The 23,880-nt window shown below is 44.4% G+C and overlaps 1 protein-coding gene and 2 long non-coding RNA genes across 5 annotated transcripts; 2 read left to right on the top strand and 1 right to left on the bottom strand.

Moving 5' to 3' along the window:
• The first annotated feature begins 1,957 nt into the window (after positions 1–1,957).
• LOC141041556 (uncharacterized) lies at positions 1,958–4,891 on the top strand. Of its 2 annotated transcripts, XR_012201910.1 has the most exons (3): positions 2,193–2,933; positions 3,573–3,638; positions 3,992–4,891. It is a non-coding gene; the product is annotated as an uncharacterized lncRNA (long non-coding RNA). The 2 variants fall into 2 exon arrangements; XR_012201909.1 differs by lacking the exon at positions 3,573–3,638 and having other exon boundaries at positions 1,958–2,933.
• Positions 4,892–5,054: 163 nt separating this feature from the next.
• Positions 5,055–7,479, bottom strand: LOC120974988 (uncharacterized). The gene is made up of 2 exons (XR_005770672.2): positions 5,497–7,479; positions 5,055–5,385 (listed from the first exon to the last, which is right to left on the bottom strand). It is a non-coding gene; the product is annotated as an uncharacterized lncRNA (long non-coding RNA).
• Positions 7,480–10,676: 3,197 nt separating this feature from the next.
• Positions 10,677–16,083, top strand: LOC109752142 (uncharacterized). Of its 2 annotated transcripts, none has more exons than XM_020311014.4 (10): positions 10,677–10,912; positions 12,201–12,409; positions 12,502–12,576; positions 12,683–13,198; positions 13,490–13,849; positions 14,405–14,514; positions 14,601–14,650; positions 14,724–14,779; positions 15,182–15,441; positions 15,827–16,083. In XM_020311014.4, exons 2-9 carry the CDS (start codon positions 12,233–12,235, stop codon positions 15,434–15,436), a joined length of 1,599 nt encoding a protein of 532 aa, XP_020166603.3. In that variant the 5' UTR covers positions 10,677–10,912; positions 12,201–12,232; the 3' UTR covers positions 15,437–15,441; positions 15,827–16,083. The 2 variants fall into 2 exon arrangements, with proteins under 2 accessions (XP_020166603.3, XP_020166605.3); XM_020311016.4 differs by having other exon boundaries at positions 10,699–10,953.
• Positions 16,084–23,880: the final 7,797 nt, after the last annotated feature.

Below are 23,880 nucleotides of genomic sequence, written 5' to 3'. Positions count from 1 at the left end.
TTGGTGTTCATAGATCTGCGGCAGTGGCGGAGAAGGGGGGGGGGATCGAGTGATGCTACGCAATTAGCGATACACACGCGCGTATTCTCAGGTTTATACATACTCCCCCCCCCCCCCCCTCCCCCTATCTCTCGATGCTAATTTTAGAGAAACTAGTAAGCGTGCACATGCAACGCACGTATCATAATCTATAATAAAACATTTTTAATCTTATTTCTTGTATGGCGAGTTCTTTGCCGAACCATTTAAATGTGTGTCGTGCCCACGACGTGAATCCGAACACATGTCTTCACATAAAATTCACAGTCACATAAATGTATTATAATTAGTTACAAAAATATTTAGAAACAATATCTACTATTTGTTCTTTGATGATGATTCTCTCAAAGTTTCATGTATTTATGCAATCTGAATGCTTCGTTCCATGGCTATAATATTGTTTAGAGCTTCATTCCCTTGTACTTCAAAACATGTCCAAAATTTGCCTCCTCAGTCGAATATAATCCTACATATGCATTATACAACATTGTTATTTAAAAAAAATTACCATGTGCAACGTATATACAAATGAGTATGGTATAAATAATCACCCTGTGTACTGGAAAATGTAGCCCATCATCGCACCATGAGTGCATGAAATTAGAAACCAAATAACCATGTAGTAAACTGGGATGTCTCCAACAAATGAGACGCTACACACAACAATGTTAAAGCAATCAGCATCCATGTATTCATCATTCTTTAATTTGGTCCTTATTGTTTATCTGAAATTTAAACTAATATGATAATAATTATAGCTTTTCCCCATTCACTCCTGTGAAATCGCAGTTATGTCAATTTTAATAACACAAGAGTATATTAGAGCACAAAATGATCCGAGAAAATGTGGCTTACTACAACAAAGGGACATCATCAAGCTTGTTGATGCACAAGCAAAATTTATCTATTAAGTCGTCGTTTTTTGGATTGACAGATGGTGAAAGAAGAAACGATTGCTAGGTTAAGCTCAAGTTTTGATGATGTGTTCGATGTAGGTAAATTCTTAGGGAGTCTATCCAGAATCATACAATCCATGGGATAAGTGTCGATTTCTTATATTATCATCATTCATATTATCATCATTCAGTTTCGAGTCCACTAAATGACAGCTAATTTTGTCCTGAAATATGTCATATGATCATATTAAGTAATAAATTAGAGCTAGAATTCAAATAGTAAGAGCATCTACAACCACATATGGCAAACCCGGCTCCTCAAAAGCCCGCGGACGCGCCCGGGCGCTTCCGCGGGCAGTGGGGCACACCTCAAATTTCACTTGTTGCATCCGAACATCTCATACTCGATTTTTATATCCATACAAATACATGCAAAAGGAAATAGAACCTACGTACTACGTCGATCGTAGCTACGACTCGTCAGAGATCACGACGATCTCCGTGCCCGGCTCCGACAGCATGGGCGGCAGCTGTAGCTCCGGCTGCTCCGCTCCGACCTCCTCTGCCTATCTCCGCGTCGAGCTCAGTGAAGAGCGCATCGGACTCCGCCTGCCCGGAGGAACGCCCGGTTTGGCCTCCACATAGGCCTCATCCTGGATGGACTCCGGGATGGCCTGTTGCTCGGTCATCTCGTCGAACTGGGTGACGGCGAACTTCGCCACCGCCTGCCCCCTGTTGAAGGCCGGCACCTGTTGGTCCGGCTCCTCTGCCTCCATCATAGCCATCTCCTCCTCCTCCTCTTTCCCCGGCTCCTCCTCCGGCTCCGGCGAGTCCGGAGGCATCCTGGCAGTGATGCGGGCGGCGCGCGCGGCTTCCCTTGCCCGGATCTGCTGCTGCCTGCTGGATCTCGTAGCGGCGCTCCGGCGTCAGCATGGCATAGTAGGTGATCTTGCTCCGGACCATGGCGGAGTGCCGGAGCGTGGACGCAGTGTCCGACCGTGGGCAGAGCGCCAAAGCGGGAGAGGGAGGAGGTGGATGGGCTCGGACTGGTGGTGCGGTTGCGGGACCCCGGCCGGCTTAAATACCCGGATTTCGTCTTGGGCGGCGAGCCAGAGCGGCGTCACGCGGTGTTCACACAGCGGACACGGCGTCCGTCGGACCGTCGGGTTTCCGGGCGTTTCCGTGTGGGCCACGCTGTCAGGCCGACGTGGCAGGCGTGCCTGGATGCCCCATATTTGGGCTGGATATGGGGGTTGCCGGTCAGACCGGGTGTTTGAGGGCCATTTTAGGGGCCTGTCTGGGTCAGAAAATTGTGACCGGGCGGCCCACCTGAACATACGAGGCGGATTTGAGAGGTCAGACCGTTGCTCTAATACAACATATTATAAAACCTTCAAGATCAACCATTGATATATGACCGAACCAGTTTAGTAAACACTTGGCCGTAAAAAACAAAGAAATCGGACAACCGGAGCAAACACTCCACTCGCTCACTACACAACCGGAGCAAACACTCCACTCACAGAACACGGCCGCCACTCTTCCACTACATCCCCACCGGCGGCGAGACGACCACCCACCCCTGGCCGGTGCATGGCGGCCGCCCTTCCCCAGCCGCTGATCTATGCCCCCCACCCCCCTCCTGTCACCGCGCCGGTCCATGGCGGCCGCCCTTCCCTTACCTCTCTTCACGCAGCCCAGATCTGCCGCCTACGGCTTCCACCTCGCCTCCCTTTTCCCCAGCGCTTTCCAGCCCCACGATGAACCCGTTCGCCGCCACCAGCCTAGTCCGCAGCCACGGCTCCGCACCGACCGCCATGGATGAGCTTTGCCTCCAACGGATCGTCGGCACCGACCACCGGGCAGCCTTGGAGGGATCCGGCAGAGGCTCCCCACCTCGACTGCGGCTGGAGGAGGCCATCGATGCCTCCTACTTCGCGCCGTCCCAGCAACAATGAGCGCAGCCGGGTACCCCCTGCTCAGCATACTTCGTAGACGGTGAGGAATCCGAGATCCCCATTAGGATAAGTATATGTGACTGTTTTTTGTCTAAATCTTGCGTGAACTGAACATAGTTGTGTGCATACTGAACTTTGACTGAAATAATTGCTTGAGAGAATTAGCTATCATCAAATTATCTACTTTGTTAAATTTAATGTGTTTCTCTACTATTATAGTACACAATTTTTTGAAATTTGAATCTACATTCTTCTTGCATGTTTTGCCCACCAACTTACATAATGGATTCATCTTTAGCCGTCCACTTTATCAGATCGAACGGCCCACATTACTCGGATTCGCCTCCCACCTATTCCCGCCAAAGCCTGAGAACTCAGTGGCCCCTTCTGGAAAACTCCACAACCCACGCTCGCCTCCAGCAAATCGATTCCCCACCAAGGCTCCAGCAAATCGATTCCCCGCCAAGGCGCCAGCCTCGCTGATTTCACCACCACATCCATATGCTCTGTATAAAATTTCTCTAGCGTGTACGTCACACACCATGATCTCCGCCAGTTCATAACCGCCGTCCACGCCCCAGATCCTTCGAATCACCTCAACATCCAGATTGCAGCTCCACCATCGTCTCCTTGCAAGCTCTGACTTAGTTCAAATTTTCTTGCCGCCTGGTGAGTCCAGGTTCCTGAGAGCTGGACATCCTACTACAACCAGCTCACCATAGTGCCATCGACGGACTGACCACAAGTGAGCTATTCCTTCTCTAGGTGTCCCATCCTAATCTGTTCCTTTGGAATTCTGTGATGATTCTTTTGCATGCGAATGTTGCGCAAGTGATCCTTCTTGCTATAGATTTATATGAAATACATAGTCACTGATCTGCTGTAGTTGTTGATTTTTTTTGCTTTTCTTGCACGCAAGGTGTTTGTGCTTTTGTCCAAGCAGCGCTGTTGGTAGACTATAAAAGGCAGTGCTATCTGAATATAAAGCACATGTTCATTCTGTTCATGTCTCATAGCTGTTTGCAAATTTGAGTATGCTTTAATTATTTTTCTCGGATTTGGCAACCTAAAAAATGGTCTAATGCTTATATACTGTAGGTTGTGGCCGAAAACACCTGACTTATAACAATCAAGAATCAAAGTCATAACCGCGAGCCGTCCAGTAAAACCCAAGAGATGGAAGGCCGAGCTCCTTTCAGAGATATTACAAATGTTCACTCCACGACTTCACCAAAAGGGAACCAACGTACGTTGTTTTTATTAAACCGATATCTTCTACTTATTATCCTTATTGATCGCTTGCCTTGATAGTAGCTGTGATTGCAGAGCAGAATGATCCTTTTGCAGAAACCAAAAACACTATGCAAATGAATTCTTCCCAGCATCAGAGGATGATGTTCTCCCCTTCAAGTTTAAAAGAAACAATTTCCAATTCGGCTTAGTTTTGCCATGACAATCAACAAAGCCCAGGGTCAAACCATCCCAAATGTTGGCGTATATCTTCCTGAGCCGGTGTTTTCTCATGGACAACTCTATGTTGCTTTGTCTAGAGGGACATCAAGACAAACAACTACTCCCTCCGTTCCTAAATATTTGTCTTTCTAGACGTTTCAAATGACTACCACATACGGATGTATGTAGACATTTTTTAGAGTGTAGATTCACTCATTTTGCTCCGTATGTAGTCACTTGTTGAAATGTCTAGAAAGACAAATATTTAGGAACGGAGGGAGTAGATTACTTGCAAGGCCAAATAAGGATAATGACCCATCAGGGAAAAGCACAAAAAATATTGTCTACAGGGATGTTTTGGTATAATCCATGTACATGCTGTGTACTGTAGTGTGATGTTTCTAATATGTTTCTATTCATGTAAATAGTACCCAGGAAAAATAATATTAGATAGGGTTTCAGTCATTAGCTTGTCCTTATGAAAATTTTAGACCAAAAGATATGTTTACAGGGGTAATAATCTAGCATGTACAGTACTTAAATCTATAGATTTACTATTCTTCTCTCAGTTATAGCATATAATAGAAATCCAGCAACATAAGTGAGAAGATATCATTTTTTATGATAGCCATTGGGCTTCACAAGTATAAGAAACATACATTTTTCAGTTTTAACATACAGTACAACAGAAACATTAAGTCAACAGAAGTGGGCATAGGTCAGTTTCCTTCCTTTTCTGAATACTCATAGGGAATCAGAGTTACAGAGTCATTACAAGCCAACTCAACACTGGAGGGACATGCCCCATCCATAGATTACTAATAGTGATCTGATGCGCCTGGGCAGTAAGACCATGAGTTAGCACACTGCGCCCTCTACCAATTTGCAGGAACTTACACAGGAGATAAACCAAGAAGGAAATTTACAAACATCAGCATAGATAGTGTAGCTTCTACTCCCTCCGTCCGGGATTTCTTTTGTAAGCAAGGAATGGGTGCACACATGTTTCAATCACCAGACTTGTTCTTTATTTTTGGAACCTACAAATCAACAAATTTTCAGACTTCAAAAAAAAAAAATCACACCGATCAATCTTATCTCCATTCTTTAATTGGAGAAAATCAGAAATTCAGAGAAGTTGAAGTACTCACGGTGCTGCTGCCTGCTGACCACCGTATGTTGATGCAGTGATGCTACGGTCGGTGCTACTCACCGGTGCAATAGCGGAGGAGCCGTGTAAGCATGAAGTGTGCCGCCTGTCGGGGTGTGCTGTTTGAGGCCGTGGCTGCTAATGACGATTGGGCTGGGCGAGGCGAGCAGCCGAGCACGATTGCAGGATGTCCGGGTCGTGCGCTTCCCCGACGCCCTCGCGGTCCTCGGGTCGGCGTTCGGCGGGCCGCGGGGCCAGAGACAGGAGGAGGGGCGGCGGCGCAGTGCTGCTCAGCTCGACAGTTTATTTTTTGAGAAGATTCTTTTCTTTTTCCGCTCGACATAGAGGCAGGGAACTGACCTGTGTTGGCGTTTCTGAGTGGGCCTCCATACAGCTGGCCCAGTGGCAAGTTTCCAGGCCCGTATAGCCGAGTGTTACGCTGTTGGCCCAAAACCACATTTTAGCCTAAGGCACGACGCAAAAAGGTCGAGGGGTCTCCCTTAAAAAAATGGTCGAGCAGTATGTTAAAAAAACAGAAGGTCGATGAGCTGAACGGCCATCCTCACAAATTTTACGATGACACATACCCATTTTTTTGTGAAGTCCTAAACATTGGAATTTCTTTTGCGGGAGATCCTAAATATTGGATATGCATGGTAGAATGCATTATATTCCATCCACGTCCAAGTTATGTAGTACTCCCTCCGTTCCTAAATATAAGTCTTTTTAGAGATTCCACTACAAACTACATACGGATGTATATAAACATATTTTAGAGTGTAGATTCACTCATTTTGCTCCGTATGTAGTCCATAGTGAAATCTCTAAAAAGACTTATATTTAGGAACGGAGGGAGTACAATGCATGCAGATGATTACTTTTTGAAAAAAAAATTGGTCCTGATGTGACTTACTGTTTTGAGAATATTACTCTAAGTTTGTCAAGTGTTAACCAAAATTACTCTTGACATGTTTTGGAAATATAATAATCAACATTGTAACTCGGCAAGAGGTTGCGAAGCTAAAACTCCATATAAAAACTGCTTCATTTTTATTTAAAGTTTTCATGTTTGCCTAGAATTTTAGTCAACAACGCACACGTGCAAAGCACGTGCCTTCGACTAGTATTCAAAGTCTGCCAAAACAACCTGTAGACGTGCTTTGCTATTGTAGGTTGACATGATGGATGAGTAGTGTGCTGATGACGAAGACCCTTAACTATGATGTCATCTACTCTCATTTGTACTACTCTATTCTTAATTGCGGACACCTCCTTTGTAATACGATTAATGGGGACATACAAAAATTCAGAGGTAGGAAGGTGTACCCATATGTCTGCAGTCTGCTCTAAATACACTCTTCCCTTGGCCATGTTGTGATGTTTAGGTCCTTCCACTTATCAGATTTTAGTTCCATGTGAAGCGATGCAAATTCAGCTGTTGCATGAATAAATGACAAAGCAACAAAGCATTAGCATCACAAGCAAAAAACAACATAAATCGTCTTATCAAAAGATGAGGTAGTGGGGCTAATAACTAACCATAGCAGTGAGGTCTTCACGATTAATTCCCGTGTCTGATGAGTGTTGCTATTTAACTGATGACTGTTTTTGTACCTAAAAACGGCATGAACAATTGCAACTTACTGTTAGTTATCTCCGAGCTGCACTGAGCATTCTTGCATCATTCGGCTTGTAATATTGTATAATTTCCTAAACACCATCAAGTTTCCAGAAAGCTCATTGTTAGATGCATTGGATAACGTGACCGGTGCAACATATGCGTGAAAGGGCTCTTAAGGCCCTTTTCTTCTTCTATTTAGATAACAGAGGTCCTGGTCTTCTAGGATTTACCCTTGTTTCAGTCATAAACCTGTTGTTGCCTTTTTAGTGTGCTGAAAATCATGACTTTATTGTTCGGATCATTTGAACGCTCTGTCTTGTTTCAGTTATCACCATATTTTCCTGAGAGACATTATTTTGTCCTTTTCAGATGTTCTACAAGCAGTCTTGCCCGGGAAGAAAATGCACATCATGGGCAACTTGAGAGTGCAGAAGAAAAACCCAGTCCAGGTATTTCACTTCCTTGACCAAAACCCTCCAAGAACTATCAAAAAGAGAATGACTATGTCCTCAATAGATCATTTACATGCTAAGTTTGACTATGTCCTGAATAGGTTCATTTACATGCCAAGTCGACACAGATTCATCCATAGAGCCTGAATGTTAAAACAAATTTGAATACTATATTGTTAAAACAAATGAGTTGGTTTCATATTCTTGGACTGGGACTTTATTCTCCTCTCTCTTGGACTGGGTTAAAAATAGATCATACAGGGTTTTGTTCATTCTGTCATACAGATTCGAATATTATACTGTTAAAACAATATGATGGAGGGCTCCAGTTTGATGCACGTTAAAATTCATGCTGAAGTCACAGGAGGTAGATCTATTATGGTTTGTACAAAAATTATGCATTGATCAGCACACTGTTGTAAATATGCAAATTTGACAGTGAAGACCGTTGTTATAAAGATGCAAATTTGACAGGGATTAGGGAAGCAATGAAGCACACACATATTTGTTAAATAGAATTTCCCTTGGTGCAGGCAGGTGTGTTGGCTGAGTACTTGGTCGGCGCCGACATCGTCGGCTGCGGAAGGTGGCGATGGCCAACACTGGGCGATGGTAGTAGAGATAGAAAAGGCCCATGTGAAGCCCACTAGCGGGCCAGGATGGGCGATTGGTACTGGTCCCCTGGCCTGGGAGTTGCGTTCTCGTGCGATTACCCTATACGTGGATTATAGTACGCGAAATTACTAGCCGCCGTTCCATGCCCTCGCACGCCCGGCCGCCTCTGCTCGCTCTCCCCGCCCTGCTGCCGCCGATCCTATTCATATGGCAACGGCGTGACACAGCCTTTTTCACTTGTCAAATCTTCCGTATCCAACCAGTGGAAAGTAGCCAAGAATCCAAGGTTTAACACATCCGTACATCACACCATGCATCTACTAATCTCAAACTTCATTTTGTATCATTGTTGAACTTATACATCAGATTTTTTTTTCATTTACTTGTTTCGGTTATATGATTTGTGATGCTATGATTCTATGAAGAATTCCTATCTTGTATGTGTCGTAAAAATTATCGTGATCGTGATGCAAATTATCTTGTATGAATTCTTATTTCTGATGCAAAACTTTCCTGTGTCCAACTTGTCCAATATAGCTAATTACTCCACATGCCATGTTGCATGAAGTTAGCATTCTGTTGACCTCAAAGTTGTATTTGTCATGTTTATTCAAGCAAAAGGTTTACAGCTTACATGATTTGTCAAAATAATTGGAATACCACGGGCTTGTCCGAAATAGATGGAATACCGTGGTTTTTCATATAAAACCTACCGGTAAAAGGTGTACAGTAGTGGAAATTCGAAATATCATATTAACTGACATAAAGAAATGATTTTTATGTCTATTACTATTATATTTCGTTTTTTGACTTCTATTCCTTCTATATTTTCGAAAAATACATAGTAACTGCCACAAAGAAATAATGTAGACCAATTACTACTATATTTCAAATTTTGACTATTGGCCTTCAGTTGAAAGCCTGCTGTATTATCGCAATTTCAATTCTTTCGTTCTGCTTCAGTGGCATTGAGGTACTGATCATTGATGAATAGAGAACTGATGTCTGATGTAAATGATTTGTGTATGCCTCACTTAAGTATACTTTTGGTTGTTCATCTCCCGTTTTCTATGTCTATGTTATGCTTCAGTCAAGTTATGTAGTGATGATATGCTCATGTTCAGTCAAGTTATGTAGTGATGATATGCTCATGTTCAGTCAAGTTATGTACTGATGCTATATATGAGCGTTTGTAGGGGGTGCTCATAGGGGTAGGGTGTACGTATGTGCGTTCATAGAGGTGAGTGTATGCGCGTATATATGAGCGCTTGTGTCTGTACTGATGCTAAAAAAATGGATGGGCAGTGCCTCCGCGTCCAGCGGGGCTTCTTGGAGCCACGCCGAATCATCAGCGACGAAGCAAAGGGAGCCGAAACGGATCTTGTCGCTGAATACCATTTCGCCGCCGAAAACTATGATGGATGAAGAAAATTCCACCTACACTTGAAATTGCTAGAGGCACAGCCCCACGCGCGCGGGGGGGGGGGGGGGGGGGGGCAACTGTCGTGGGAACAAATCTGACAGTAAGAGAGGGGTAGGAAAAAGGAGCGTGGTCTAGCTACGACGCAACCGTGACACAAGAGATTTTACGAGTTTAGACCCCTCTCAGAAGAGGTAGAGACCCTACGTCTCGAGTTGTTGGAGCTGTATTCTTTATGTTCGGATGATTACAAAAGATTGCGAACCCCTCAACAGGTGCTACGGGGTGGCTTATATGGAGTGCGCCACCCCTCGAGCTAGCCCTTTTTGTGAAGGAATTGATGATGATGTTGATTACAGGCGTTACTAGGAGTAACTGAAGATCTAATTACTAGTAACATTAGGCATTGTGCTCTTCGGACGCTTCAGATCCCACGTGGTCTCTTCATCCCCCCTAGCCGAGTGCGGGTGGGGTAGCCGAGTGACTGCGATGTGGGCGAGCGGCTTGACAGCGTCCGAGTGGAATATGTTTTGGAGCGCGTCCGATTGTATTTGTGGCCCAGGAGCCTTAATGACTGTTGATGTGGGGCCCTAGGTTAGTCCAACTTGTCTGCTCCTTGACCCTACCCGTAGCGGATGACCCCATCAACCGGCAACGACGGGGCAGGGCGCGTGGACCGGGGAGCGCGGGTTGTTTTCGAAACAAGCGAGGGGTTTACCGCAAAAGTGTAGCGCCACGCAGGGGCATCAGGGCGCTCGACCGTCGAAGGGACCGTAGAGCCGTAGAGTGTTACGTATTCTCATGTATGAGGATCGTTTGAAGTGCCACAACATGCTTGATCCACCGCTGGAGCCGCGATCGGGCAGAGCGCTTGTGGCGACGACCAGAGAGGATATGGGAAATCGTCTGGTACAGGACCGACGGTTGCCGAAGTAGGACTTCGATGAAACTTGCGTGGAAATACACCACACAATGAATGGGCGGTGCCTCCGCGTCCAGCGGGGCTTTTGGAGCCACGCCCGAATCGTCAGCGACGAAGCAGTCATGTGGCTGAATACCATCTCGCCATGGGACTAAATTGTTGTGCGTCATAGACTTGAAGGACCAAAAGTTTAATTTTCTCCACCTCGCCGCACGCGATTCTCTCGCCCCGTCCTCTTCTTCTTAACTCCACTCGGCACGCGATTTTCTCGCCCCGTCGTCTATCAGCGCCGCGGCTCACCCCCATGCGACCCTAGCTTCGCTCGCTCTCCGGCGTAGCTTCTCCCTTTTCCCTGCCGCGGCGGATCTGCGTCGGCATTTGACGGCGGTATCTCCGCCTCTTCTTCATCTCTCCTCATCGTTTCTAGGGTTAGGTTTTGTTAGCCCTGGCCACCGATTTCTTTCCCCCTCCTGGCCAGATCTGTGGTCGGCCTCCGGCGAAATCGACCTTGGAGCCTCCAATCTGTGGTGGATCCATTCATCCAGTTGTAGATTTGGCTGCTGTTGACTAGCAAGAGTACTCCGTGCTAGTATAGTACGAGTATATCTGAACTGTTGAATTAGAAAGATGAAGAATAATTGTGTATTCATGATTGCTGCTTGTTCTATTGTTGCACGTACTGGATGTTACTCCACATGCCGTGTTGCATGAAGTTAGCATTCTGTTGACCTCAAAGTTGTATTTGTCCTGTTTATTCAAGCAAAAGGTTTACAGCTTACATGATTGTCAAAATAATTGGAATACCACGGGCTTGTCCGAAATAGATGGAATACCGTGGTTTTTCATATAAAACCTACCGGTAAAAGGTGTACAGTAGTGGAAATTCGAAATATCATATTAACTGACATAAAGAAATGATTTTTATGTCTATTACTATTATATTTTGTTTTTTGACTTCTATTCCTTCTATATTTTCGAAAAATACATAGTAACTACCACAAAGAAATAATGTAGACCAATTACTACTATATTTCAAATTTTGACTATTGGCCTTCAGTTGAAAGCCCGCTGTATTGTCGCAATTTCAATTCTTTCGTTCTGCTTCAGTGGCATTGAGGTACTGATCATTGATGAATAGAGAACTGATGTCTGATGTAAATGATTTGTGTATGCCTCACTTAAGTATACTTTTGGTTGTTCATCTCCCGTTTTCTATGTCTATGTTATGCTTCAGTCAAGTTATGCAGTGATGATATGCTCATGTTCAGTCAAGTTATGTAGTGATGATATGCTCATGTTCAGTCAAGTTATGTAGTGATGATATGCTCATGTTCAGTCAATTTATGTAGTGATGATATGCTCATGTTCAGTTAAGTTATGTAGTGATGCTATGCTTATGTAGTGATGATATGCTCATGATATCGTTACAAGTTAAAGCAACTGGTGGTTGTTGCATTGTTCGAATATTATTTTGTGTATCTTCTTTTGGAACAGTGAGAGCAACACATAAAAGTATACCAGTACCATCTTTTAGTACTACTTATTATTATTCCATGTTTATGCGTAGTACCAGGTTTCTTTGTAAAGTCTGGCATTCTAGCTTTGTATTTCCTAGCACAAATTCTCTACAAAATGCAGAAGCTAATAAGATATGGTATTGTCTTGGAACGAACAGGGGAGCTGACATTACAGGCCTGGTCTGCACCAATGGAGGCAATGCGCAAAAAGGAGGCAACAGCAACGGCTTGTTCTGAAGACAACCGTAAAGGTGTACATGGTGTATCCATGAATGGGCTATACGATCCTTGGAATCCTGCCTACCCTCCACGTGATCCTAGTCCATGCGATGCTGACATGGCTGCTCATATCGCATCAGTCAAGGAGGTGCAGCAACTAACTAACTTCACAATGTTTTTCTAAAAAAATGTTTCTTCCTGTAATCTCACAGCTCTTGACGGTGGCATACTCCCTCACAGTGGATGGACAAAACACAGGCTATACTTGCTAACTCCAGAGCAACCAATATAATCATACCAGATCGTACTCCGCAGGTTTTTTGCAGTTGACCTCCAGAACTTCTGAGTATTTAAATTGTCTATTCGAACATTGCTGTTAATTGATTTCCTTTCATCCTTATTTGTGAATGGATCAATGTAGTTCGTAAATGATGTGCTCTTCGATATATTACCCGCCTTGGTGCCAATCTTGGAAAAGGATAATGTCAGATCTTTCCTTCGCTTCTTCAATGAGAATGGAAGGGCCATGTCTTGGGGTTTCATCATCACGCCAGAAACTTTAAACCAGATAATCGTGTCTAATGCAGTGCGATGTGCCAAAGTTGTCTTGGTTGGTGATGATCCTGAGCTTCATGGTTTCCGAGCCAATCCCAACTGCATGACACAATATGGGTACTTTTCCCTCCACCGAGCTGCTGATATGTTCTCTGTTGATATGATTGAGTTGCTCTTGCGCCATGGTGCGTCTGCCAATCTACGCACATCTGGTGATCTAGTCCCTGCTGACCTACTCCCACTCCATGTTGCGGTTGAGAACACTTCCATGCATAAGTACCTTGAGGACAGTCTAAATCCTAGTCAACAGCGTGTGGACTGCAGCCAGGCAGACATCAACTATATCCTCAAGCTCATCCACATCCTGTGCCTACCTGAAATGGTTTGTTTCGCATCTGTCCTTGCACAAATTACTTGTTTTGCCGCATAAAAGAAGTTGTCATATATCTCAAACCACTGATATAGCAATACCGAAGTCCCAAGGACATTATGTTCTTATAACTGCACTTTCCAAAAATTGCAGTTCTCGGTGTTACACTGTCTGTATATGTATGTCCATGTGCTATGCCATTTTAAATTTTAATTTAACAACAACAATTTAAGATGAGTTCTGAAAATTTGATTTTGTTTAAAAATTGAACTGAGTTTTCCTTCCATTTTCATTGTGTTGCAGAAAATCTTCTTGGATACAACTAGGCTGCTAGCCAAACACACAGATGATCTGTTAGATGAGCTCTGCAAGTACATAGTAGATGGGAAGATCGTCCATACGGCTGTTTTGCTCCTAGCAGCTCAAAAGCAGATCCGCGGGCTATCTTCCTGCAATGGATGTGGGAGTAGTAAGAAAGATGGGTTTGGTACTATCACTAACTTTGTCGTGGACAACATTACTGCTATAAAGATGCGCCAAAACAGACTGGAAATGGAGCCACTAGAGGTGAAAAAGGAGCTTCTTGATGTTACATTGAATCTTGTTCATGTAATTTTCAAAGCTGGTGAAGCTCTTGATGTTTACATAAGGTCTCATCCAAAGGTAACAAACTAGTTGCAGTTATGATACCATAATTTCCTTATTTCTACGAAATATGTGCATATCACAGAATTAATCTGATTCTGTATAACAAAGTGTGATTACTCATACCTTTCCAATTTCTGAGGACCTAATTGTTATCGAGCATTTTATAGATGGCATGGTGCCTGAATAGATCATTGTTCCTGTTACGTTTGTGATGCTTACAAGTTACAACATATAATGACTAAGTACTAGGAACTGAGATGAACATTCATGTTTTACTAACTACGAAATCAAATATTTTTTCATAACGTGTGTTCTGTACATGTTTTTAGGAATGTGAATAGCTCTCCTTTGTTTAAACTTGCATTACTCCGTTCGAAATACATAACACGTTAGACATTGATCTTTATTCTTGTGCCTGTATTTTAGTGGAAATTTTGTTAGAATTGTGAGGAATATTTTTCATGCATAATGATACTACTGTCAACCTAATTTTTTGTGTTTCCATTGCAAACAATACTTTCCCTCATCTCTCTCTCTCTCTCTCTCTCATGTGTAAAAAATGTCACGCAGATTCCCTGTGTCATGGAAGTGGCCCATGCGGAGGTCTTTGAACATGTTACGCTCATTCTGAAGGATCATGGATTTTTTTCTATTGGAGATGGCATAGATATTGGAAATCTGTACTTCTCTACACACCCCTTCCATTTCTTAGTTGATCATAACTTTTGCATACTTATGATAGTCATCTTTTTTCTTGTTCTTGAAGCCACCCCTATCGGAATGTGCTATCCTCTCAAGAGCTACCTCACAAATTAGGTGGGTGTTTTGATTGAAGTATGTCTTTCAGAAATTGTGAGTTTAAACACTAACTATCTGTGATGGAAAACAGCGGAGATGGCTAGGATCAAAGCAGGTCTGAAAGTGCCTTGTCTGCGAAATGGAAAGGTAAAGATACTCGAATGATGGAAATACCTCATTACATATTTCCCAAGCCCTCATGCAAGAAACCAGGGCTATTTATGTTTTTTTTGTTTATAGGATGTTGGTTTAAAGTGTACTGTTTTGTGGACAAGTCTTACTGACACTTGCTATATTTCAACATGTATGGTCTTTACAGTCTTAGTGATTTTATGACTAAATTATGTGACAACTGTTATAGATTTAATACCATGGGCATGTTACTTGATTATGTTAAATTGTTAAGTGGTGTATCTTTGCCAATAATATCTGGTCCCATGAAATATTACGAGTAGAGCTTAGGTTTCTATTATAGTCCAACTATTATTTTATAACATTTGCAGTGGGGTTTGGGGATTTCTAACATATAGAAAGATCTTGATTGACCAGCCTAAAGTGAAGAAAGATCCCAGGGGATGGGAGCTCAAATTTGCAAGGAGAAGTTTCTTCCAATCTCAAAGATCAGTGTTAACATCAGAGCTTAGTGTGAAGTTCTTCGCTCATAAGGAGAAGACCTCGGATAAGTCAACCGGCAAAGCATCTATGTTCATGGGCGGAACTCTGCAGCCAAAATTTAATTATCAGCCCAGAAGGATGTTTGGTACAGTGGCATTGACGCTGTTGAAAGCGCTAAGGAAGGCATGACGAAGGTAATGCCATGGGTTCCGTTTCTCTAGTTCCAAGTTTTTCAAGTTGTGCATCGTATGGAGCATGCATGGAAGGAAATATATGTTTTATGCTGCTTTGTGAATTTGATACTAGGTAGTTCCCCCCCTTTGCTGGCAAGTAGCCTTTGTGAACATCTTTGTTTTGCCTGCTATTTGTATCCTAGTTTGTTCCCGGGCACCTTGGGACAAAGTATATTTGTAGGTTCAGTTTTCTCTCTTGAATTTAAGACGGTTTATTGGATGGTTTCATCTTTGTTTTTCTTGCTATTTGTATCCTAGTTTGTTCACCTGACATTTTCAAGGCAAATACATTTGTACGAGTGAATCCTTGGTTAGAAGTCGTCTCATGGTCTCTTTGTTTGTGCAGGAGTTGGCAATATCTTGCAATTTACCCCCAATCATGTACCTGCATTCAAGTATTCAGTGTGCAGGATGTGCTAAACGTGGGATGTCGTAGCAAAGTAGCAGTAACTTAAGCTCAACTTCGCAATAATTCTGAATCATGTTTTGTAAAGGAAGTTAAAAGCCCATGCGAGTGAGACAATGGTTGCGGTGTGGCTGACAGTAGCCACAACTATTACTCTTTTCAATCATAATGGTGCAAGAATGTTCTATTCTCCTTAACCTGATGGCATGATTATTAATTTAATGTTGTGTTGATTGTTGCAGACTGTAGTCTGGAGTGGCGGTAAGGGTAGTAGGTAGTACAGTAGTTCTCTTGCTACAACTAGTAGATAGCAGTCGTGCAGTGCCAGCCTCCGCCCAAGGTGGTTTGCTTCACCATTGGTTTCTCTCTTTTTTTTTGCGCGGTTTCGCCAGTGGTTTTGACGTGTCCTGGTTTTGACGTGCCCTGGTTGTTCTGCGCAGCGCGTTCTCGGTAGTGTTTTTTTGTGGGTGCTCATTGAGTATGCCGCCCTGGTCGACCAGTGCTGCCGCTGCATGACCCAGGAGGCGTGCGTTGACTCCGTGCTGTGCCTCGCCCACACGATACAGGGTACGTAGTTTGTTGGAGGCGAGGTGGCCGTCCGGCTGATCAATCAAAGCAAATAACTAGGTGTGGACCTACGTTAGTCCTTCCGAAATCACTAGTTAAGCGCTCCCTGCAAAGGTGGGGTGCTCCGCGCGCGACGGGTGTCACGCATGGAGCGCTCCTTAGACTATTTTGGGGCGCTATGTGTATGACACTTGTCGCGCTCCCATGTTTTCCAATTTTCAGTTTTTTTTCTGGTTTTCCCTTTTTCACTTAAATCCCTAAACATTTATGTTTTGTATTATAGTTTCTGTGATCTGTTTCTCTCTCGCGTCCCCCCCCCCCCCCCCCCCCCCCCCACACACACACACACACGGCCAGCTGGCCATTTTCTCTGTTTCCTTTTTCGCCGGCGTCGCCGTCCCCGCCTCGTTGGAGTTCCCGGCGCCATTGCTGGTACCGCATGCCGACGTTCTTAGGGGGTAATTGTGTTCTTCGTTGGTTCCCTGTCTCCGGTTTTGTTTTCCTTTAATTTTACCATTATATTTCCGGGCAATGGAGATTTATGCGTTGATTATGGGCGGGGCTTCCAACACTATCAAATGTCAACTTTTAACTCGGTTGTGTAATAAATTCTTAATAATCAATGTGTTCTTTGCAGGTATGGCTTGCCCTTTTAGCCGTATGCCAAGTGGCCCTTTTTCCTCTTTTGATTCTTCTGTAGATCTGTTCAATGTGGTGCTAGATCGGCGATGTTCGAGGCGTGTTGTAAGGATAAAAATTTATATTTGTTCTATAATTGGCGTTAAAATTTGCGGTGGCACACACACTTATTTCTTTTGGTGCTGCTGATGCTGTTTTGAATAGAAATTATTCTAGGTCTTGTTTTTCTGATTATGATGATTATTACAATTTTTGCAGTATATTCCATGCGGTGTAGGGCTTGAGGATTTGAGTGACTCTGAGAAGGATCTTGTTGGCACTTGGTTTTACACTCATGGTGTCGATCTCAATTATCAGCAAATGTATTTCATGTCGCGACGACTCTTCGATGATAACTACATACTCTGTTGTCCTTTTGTTCATAGGATTAATTCCTTGAATGTTAATGGTCATGATATGGTCAGATTTATTTTCCTTTGTTTTTCTCAGTTTCTATTTATTTTTTGTTCTTTATTTCCTCTTTTTATTGCTTTTTATTTTGTTTATTCTAAAAGCTTGATGTTTTTGTCAGGTCATTCCTAGCATGGTTGTGAGGAGTTTGAAGGAATTTGTGTCGGTTCCTAGGTCTGGCGTTTTGACTCTTGAGGTTACTTTGGAGAATCGCGATGATGATATATATATGTGAGCATTCCTTGTTCGTACTTTATTGGCTTGGGTGGTAGAATGGTGTTCAAGAAGGAATGTTTTAGTGGTTTTCTTCAGGCATCGTCTATGGAAGTAAGCAACTTGGTGCTCATAACCTTCAAAGAGTGTGATGGGATGCTTGTTGTTATCTTCAGCCGTTTGCCGCAGTGATGTTATTTATAGGCTGTGAAGTAGAACAAATTGAAGGAAATATGCCCTAGAGGCAATAATAAAGTTGTTATTTATATTTCCTATATCATGATAAATGTTTATTATTCATGCTAGAATTGTATTAACCGGAAACTTGATACATGTGTGAATACATAGACAAAACAAAGTGTCCCTAGTATGCCTCTACTTGACTAGCTTGTTAATCAAAGATGGTTAAGTTTTCTAACCATAGACATGTGTTGTGATTTGATGAATGGGATCACATCATTAGGAGAATGATGTGATGGACAAGACCTATCCGTTAGCTTAGCATAATAATCATTTAGTTTTATTGCTATTGCTTTCTTTATGACTTATACATATTCCTATGACTATGAGATTATGCAACTCCCGAATACCGGAGGAACACCTTGTGTGCTATCAAACGTCACAACGTAACTGGGTGATTATAAAGATGCTCTACAGGTGTCTCCGAAGGTGTTTGTTGGGTTGGCATAGATCAAGATTAGGATTTGTCACTCTGAGTATCGGAGAGGTATCTCTGGGCCCTCTCGGTAAAGCACATCACTATAAGCCTTGCAAGCAATGTGACTAATGAGTAGTTGCGGGATGATGTATTACAGAACGAGTAAAGAGACTTGCCGGTAACGAGATTGAACTAGGTATGATGATACCGACGATCAAATCTCGGGCAAGTAACATACCAATGACAAAGGGAATGACGTATGTTGTTATGTGGTTTGACCGATGAAGATCTTTGTAGAATATGTAGGAGCCAATATGAGCATCCAGGTTCCGCTATTGGTTATTGACCGGAGATGTGTCTCGGTCATGCCTACGTAGTTCTCGAACCCGTAGGGTCCGCACGCTTAACGTTCGATGACGATTTGTATTATGAGTTATGTGTTTTGGTGACCGAAGTTTGTTCGGAGTCCCGGATGAGATCACGGACAAGATGAGGAGTCTCGAAATGGACGAGAGGTAAAAATTCATATATTGGAAGGTTATATACGGACACCGGAATGGTTCCGAAGAAGATCGGGGATTTTTTGGAGTATCGGGAGGTTACCGGAACCCCCCGGGAAAGTTAATGGGCCTATTGGGCCATAGTGGAGAGAGGGAGGCTGCCACAGGAGGTGGCGCGCGCCCCCCAAGCCCAAACCGAATTGGACTAGGGGTGGGGGGTGCGGCCCCCCTTTCCTTCTCCCTCTCCTCTCTTTCCCCTTTCCCCTCTCCGTTGGAAGGAAGGAGGGGGGGGGGCGAATCCTACTAGGAACGGAGTCCTGGTAGGACTCCCCCCTCTTGGTGCGCCCCCCTTGGGCCGGCCTCCTCCTTCCCCCTCCTTTATATACGTGGGCAGGGGGCACCCCAAAGACAGAACAGTTGTTTCTTAGCCGTGTGCGGTGCCCCCCTCCACAGTTTACCACCTCGGTCATATTCTCGTAGTGCTTAGGCGAAGCCCTGCACGGATCACATCACCAACACCGTCGCCACGCCGTCGTGCTGACGGAACTCTCCCTCGACCCTCTACTGGATCAAGAGCTCGAGGGACGTCATCGTGCTGAACGTGTGTTGAACACGGAGGTGCCGTACGTTCAGTACTTGGATCGGTTGGATCATGAAGACATTCGACTACATCAACCGCGTTACATAACGCTTCCGCTTTCGGTCTACGAGGGTACGTGGACACACTCTCCCGTCTCGTTGCTATGCTTCTCCTAGATAGATCTTGCGTGATCGTAGGAATTTTTTTGAATTACTACGTTCCCCAACACAAATGTTATATAAAAATATATGGTAGAACATATTGTTATTTAGATATATAAAACTGATATGAGCCCACCTGTTCATTGTTGTTCTATGTATTTAGAAGATGCAGGGTTGTCCACCTGTGTTCTAATTGGTTTTTTGGGACAGAGCACCGTTATACATAAATTAGGGTCATGGGCGTGCCTTTGTGTTCCGTATTTTTTGGCTGACATGGTCACTCAGAGATGTACAACCGTGCAGCTAGCGGAGGCACAATTATACATAAACTAGAGGCATGGGTGTGCGTGTTTGTTTCAAATGTATACTCTGAGAAGGAGGGTCATGAAGACACTAGAAGCACGGTTATTCATAAAGTAAAGGCACGGCCATGAAGATACAAGAGGCACGGTTATTCATAAAGTAAAGGCAAGACCATGCTTTTTGTGTTCGAAATGTATGCACTGAGAAATGTTATTGTTTAGTGTTGGTTCTTGTCCCTTGCGTTCATGTAGCAGTCTCGATGTTACCCTCAACAAAGTTACAGACGTGCCTCTATGTTCCAAGTGTTTTTTCGTTAACATTTGTGATGATTGAGGCATTGTTGTGATGTTAGTGGAGGCACGCTGCTATACTAAGAAAAGTCACGTACATGTGTCTATCTTCCCAATGTTTCTCCGCCAATAGGTTTACTCGGAGAGGCACGGTTCGTCAACCTAGTGGATGCACTGTCCTATATTTACGAAGACCCAGTGTCATGCCTCTATGTTTTAGTTATTTTAGTTAACACCTTTCTTTACTGAGAGAGGCACGGCCCTGAACCCTAGTCGAGGCACAGTGGTAAATGCAGAAGAGTCACAGTCGTGCCTCTATGTTTTTTCGTTAACATCTGTGCTAATTAAGTCACTGATGTGATGCTAGTGGAGGGACGCTTCTATACTAAGAAGAGTCATGTCCGTGTGTCTATCTTTCCAATGTTTCTCCGCTAATAGATTTACTTGGAGAGGCACGGTTCGTCAACCTAATGGATGCATTTTGCACATACCTCGAGGCTTCCGAAGAAAGATAACTAGATGAAAAGATAGATGCATGAGAAGCTAGCTCCAAATTTCCTTGCTTAAATAATGAGAAACGACAAACAGAGTTTCATTGCTTAGATGTTTAACAATTTTTCATATTGTATTATATAATCCGAGCATGGAAGAGAGTACTAGCAGACTAGACTAGACGACACATATAATCTGAGAGTGGAGAACCGATGTTGCCATAAATGAGAACCAATGTTGCGATAAATTAAACTAGAACCAACTAAACTAGAGCCATATAGACTAGATGTCAAATATAATTACTCTGCCAACAATGGAATCAGGAATACAAGTGAGCACACATGTCTCAACTGAAAAATCAGTTAACATGCAACACTGAACTGAACATTCAGTTCACAGTACAATGCACTCAAAGTTCAGAGTTTGACATTGCCATCTGTCAAACAAGGTCATCCACTCAATAAACAACAAGAAAATCCAGGGGATCGGACACACATTCGACTCTACCATCTGTACCGAAACAGGGGATCAAACCCACATGCTTTTGTTCAAAACCCAAAGTTACCAAGCCGGAAAGGCACTGGCCAGCTGGCAACGCCATGGCCAGGAGGAAGGATGGAGACTTGGCCTTCTGCTTCTTAGCCCAACTCCAACACGTGACCCATTCTGTCCACCCGCGTCCGTTTGGGGGTAAATGAACAAAGCAGGCCTCCCAACGCGCGGCCGTAAACGGACCGTCATCCATTTTCTGTCCGCTTTTGACCCATTCCCGACCCAAGTTTGGGCCGAGTGTGCGGCCGAATGGACACGCGCGGACGACGCATGGCGCCTACCCATGTCCTCCCCTGGCCCATCCGTCGGGGACGCAGACCTCTCTTTTTCTATTCCCCTGGGTTCCAGCCGCACCCCGCCACGGGCGCCGCCATTGCCGTTGTGCAGCTCAGCCGCGCGTTCGCCAACCCTTGTCGCAGTCCCCATTCCCTCGACGCCCCGGAGCTACCCAACCATGACCACCTGATTTGCGCACCCGATGGTCGGATTTGCAGCAGATCCGGCAGGATTTGAGCTGCCCGACGATGGGGGGCCGTGTCGTGCCATGGACTGGCCGGGCACCGGGCCGGAAGGCCCCGGCAAGCCCGCATGGCCGCATGCAGGTACTGACTCCGCCTCTAGCCGCTCAGATCTACACCGTCGGCGTTTCGCCGACAGGTACATGAACGGCCGTCGGCCGGGTTTGATGTTGGCCCAAAGGCTTGTCGGCGCACCGTTGCTACTCATAAAGTGTGACAACTGCCCAAGGAAGGTCTTGCGTTGTGTCTACAACACCGGAACATCCCGTATGAGTGTTCTTCAAGTGCTCAAACGATGGGGTATGTGCTACTTTAGCTTCGGTTGTGCTCTCGAATTTGACTAGTTGTACTAACTTCAATTTTTATTGTGTAGAATGGATGCAACTTTTGGTATTGGGAAGAAAAATACATCGATATATTGATAAAGCGCAAATTAGTAGATGTTCGTGCACTTTTAGCTAGAATAGAGGCTAGAGATGAGACTAGTGCACTTGTTGCTAGAATAGAGGCTAGAGATGAGACTAGATGCGAGGAAGCAACGTCTACTTCTTTAGACTCGAAGAAGAAAGAAGCACACAAGATTGAGCCTCCGCAGATCAACAATGAATGCATCGAGAAGGCACTAATCCAACTTACGGGAGCAGTTATGGAAGTTGGTTATCTTCTAAAATGTCTTCTTGTCGTTCTTGTTTTCTTTGTTGCTTTTCTAGTCAAAATTTGGTGATGTGCTTCCATGTATCAATACCAATGACGAAAATAAAAGATATGTGTTTGCGAAAAAATGTATGCGGACAAGATGCGGCTGAAATGCGGACGTGCGTTGGGCGCGCTGCCGCGCATCCACGAACCGGGCGGACACGACCCATTGCCACTCCCAAACGGACAAAAAGCGGACGAAACAGACGTCCGTTTGGGGTCGCGCATTGGAGTTGGCCTTAGTCAGTGGGCGGTCACCAACTCCACCAGCACCCCAGCAGCACACAACATGGCACGACAGTGGGCAGGGCATAGCAGATCATCTGCGCACTGGAACACGGATCACTACTTGCCTTGTTCTACTAGGTAGCGATGCAACCGGGCTGGGTGGCATGGAAACTACTTGCAGAGTGATAAGCAGAGCACTACCACTGCCACTACTTGCAAAGAGATAAGCAGAGCCAACAGCAACCTAGGAGGAGAAGAGGTGAACTTGGTGACGGCCTAGGTGTCCTCGGAGATGGTGTGCTTGGTGAGCTCGCTGGGGAGGACAAGGAGGTAGCCATGGCTGGGGGTGGAAGACACCTGGATGACGAGGGGAAAGGGGGAAGCGAGGTGAGGGGATACGAGGATTTACAGTCGGGGGTATGCCGGAGGAGGTACGTGATACGTCTCCAACATATCTATAATTGTTGATTGTTCCATGCTGTTTTATTATCAATCTTGGATGTTTTATAATCATTTTATAGTCATTTTATATCATTTTTTGTACTAACCTATTGACATAGTGCCAAGTGCTAGTTGATGTTTTTCCATGTTTTTTACATCGCAGGAAATCAATATCAAACGGAGTCCAAATGCCACGAAACTCCACGGAGATTTTTTATGGACCAGAAGGAAGCTATTGGGCCCTGGTTGCACCTGGGGGGTCCCAAGGAGGGGACAACCCACCAGGGTGCGCCAGGAGGCCCAGGCACGCCCTGGTGGGTTGTGCCCACCTCGGGTGCCCCCCGGACCGCCTCTTTGCTCTATAAATACCCCAATATTCCAGAAACCCTAGGGGAGTCGACGAAATATTCATCCAGCCGCCACAGAGTCCAGAACCACCAGATCCAATATAGACACCATCTCAGATGGGGTTCACCACCTCCATTGGTGTCTCTCCGATGAGGCGTGACTAGTTCTTTGTAGACCTTCGGGTCCGTAGTTAGTAGCTAGATGGCTTTCTCTCTCTCTCTCGCTGAATTCTCAATACAATGGTCTCTTGGAGATCCATATGATGTAACTCTTTTTGCGTGTGTTTGTTGGGATCTGATGAACTTTGAGTTTATGATCAGTCATATCTTTTTATATCCATGGAAGTTATTTGAGTTTC

The sequence above is a fragment of the Aegilops tauschii genome, chromosome 2 (genome assembly GCF_002575655.3).
Source record: "Aegilops tauschii subsp. strangulata cultivar AL8/78 chromosome 2, Aet v6.0, whole genome shotgun sequence".
In the NCBI taxonomy this organism is placed as follows: Eukaryota; Viridiplantae; Streptophyta; class Magnoliopsida; order Poales; family Poaceae; genus Aegilops; species Aegilops tauschii.
The sequence above is the reverse complement of the archived record's forward strand: the minus strand, read 5'-3'. Positions and strand labels throughout refer to the sequence as shown.

Bases quoted from the DNA above. Each gene is read 5' to 3' on its own strand.
- LOC109752142 (XM_020311014.4), top strand. From the start codon at position 12,233: ATGGAGGCAATGCGCAAAAAGGAGGCAACAGCAACGGCTTGTTCTGAA. The intron at 13,850-14,404 runs GTAACAAACTAG...AATGTCACGCAG, and splicing joins ACATAAGGTCTCATCCAAAG to ATTCCCTGTGTCATGGAAGT. The intron at 14,780-15,181 runs GTAAAGATACTC...TTGATTGACCAG, and splicing joins CTTGTCTGCGAAATGGAAAG to CCTAAAGTGAAGAAAGATCC.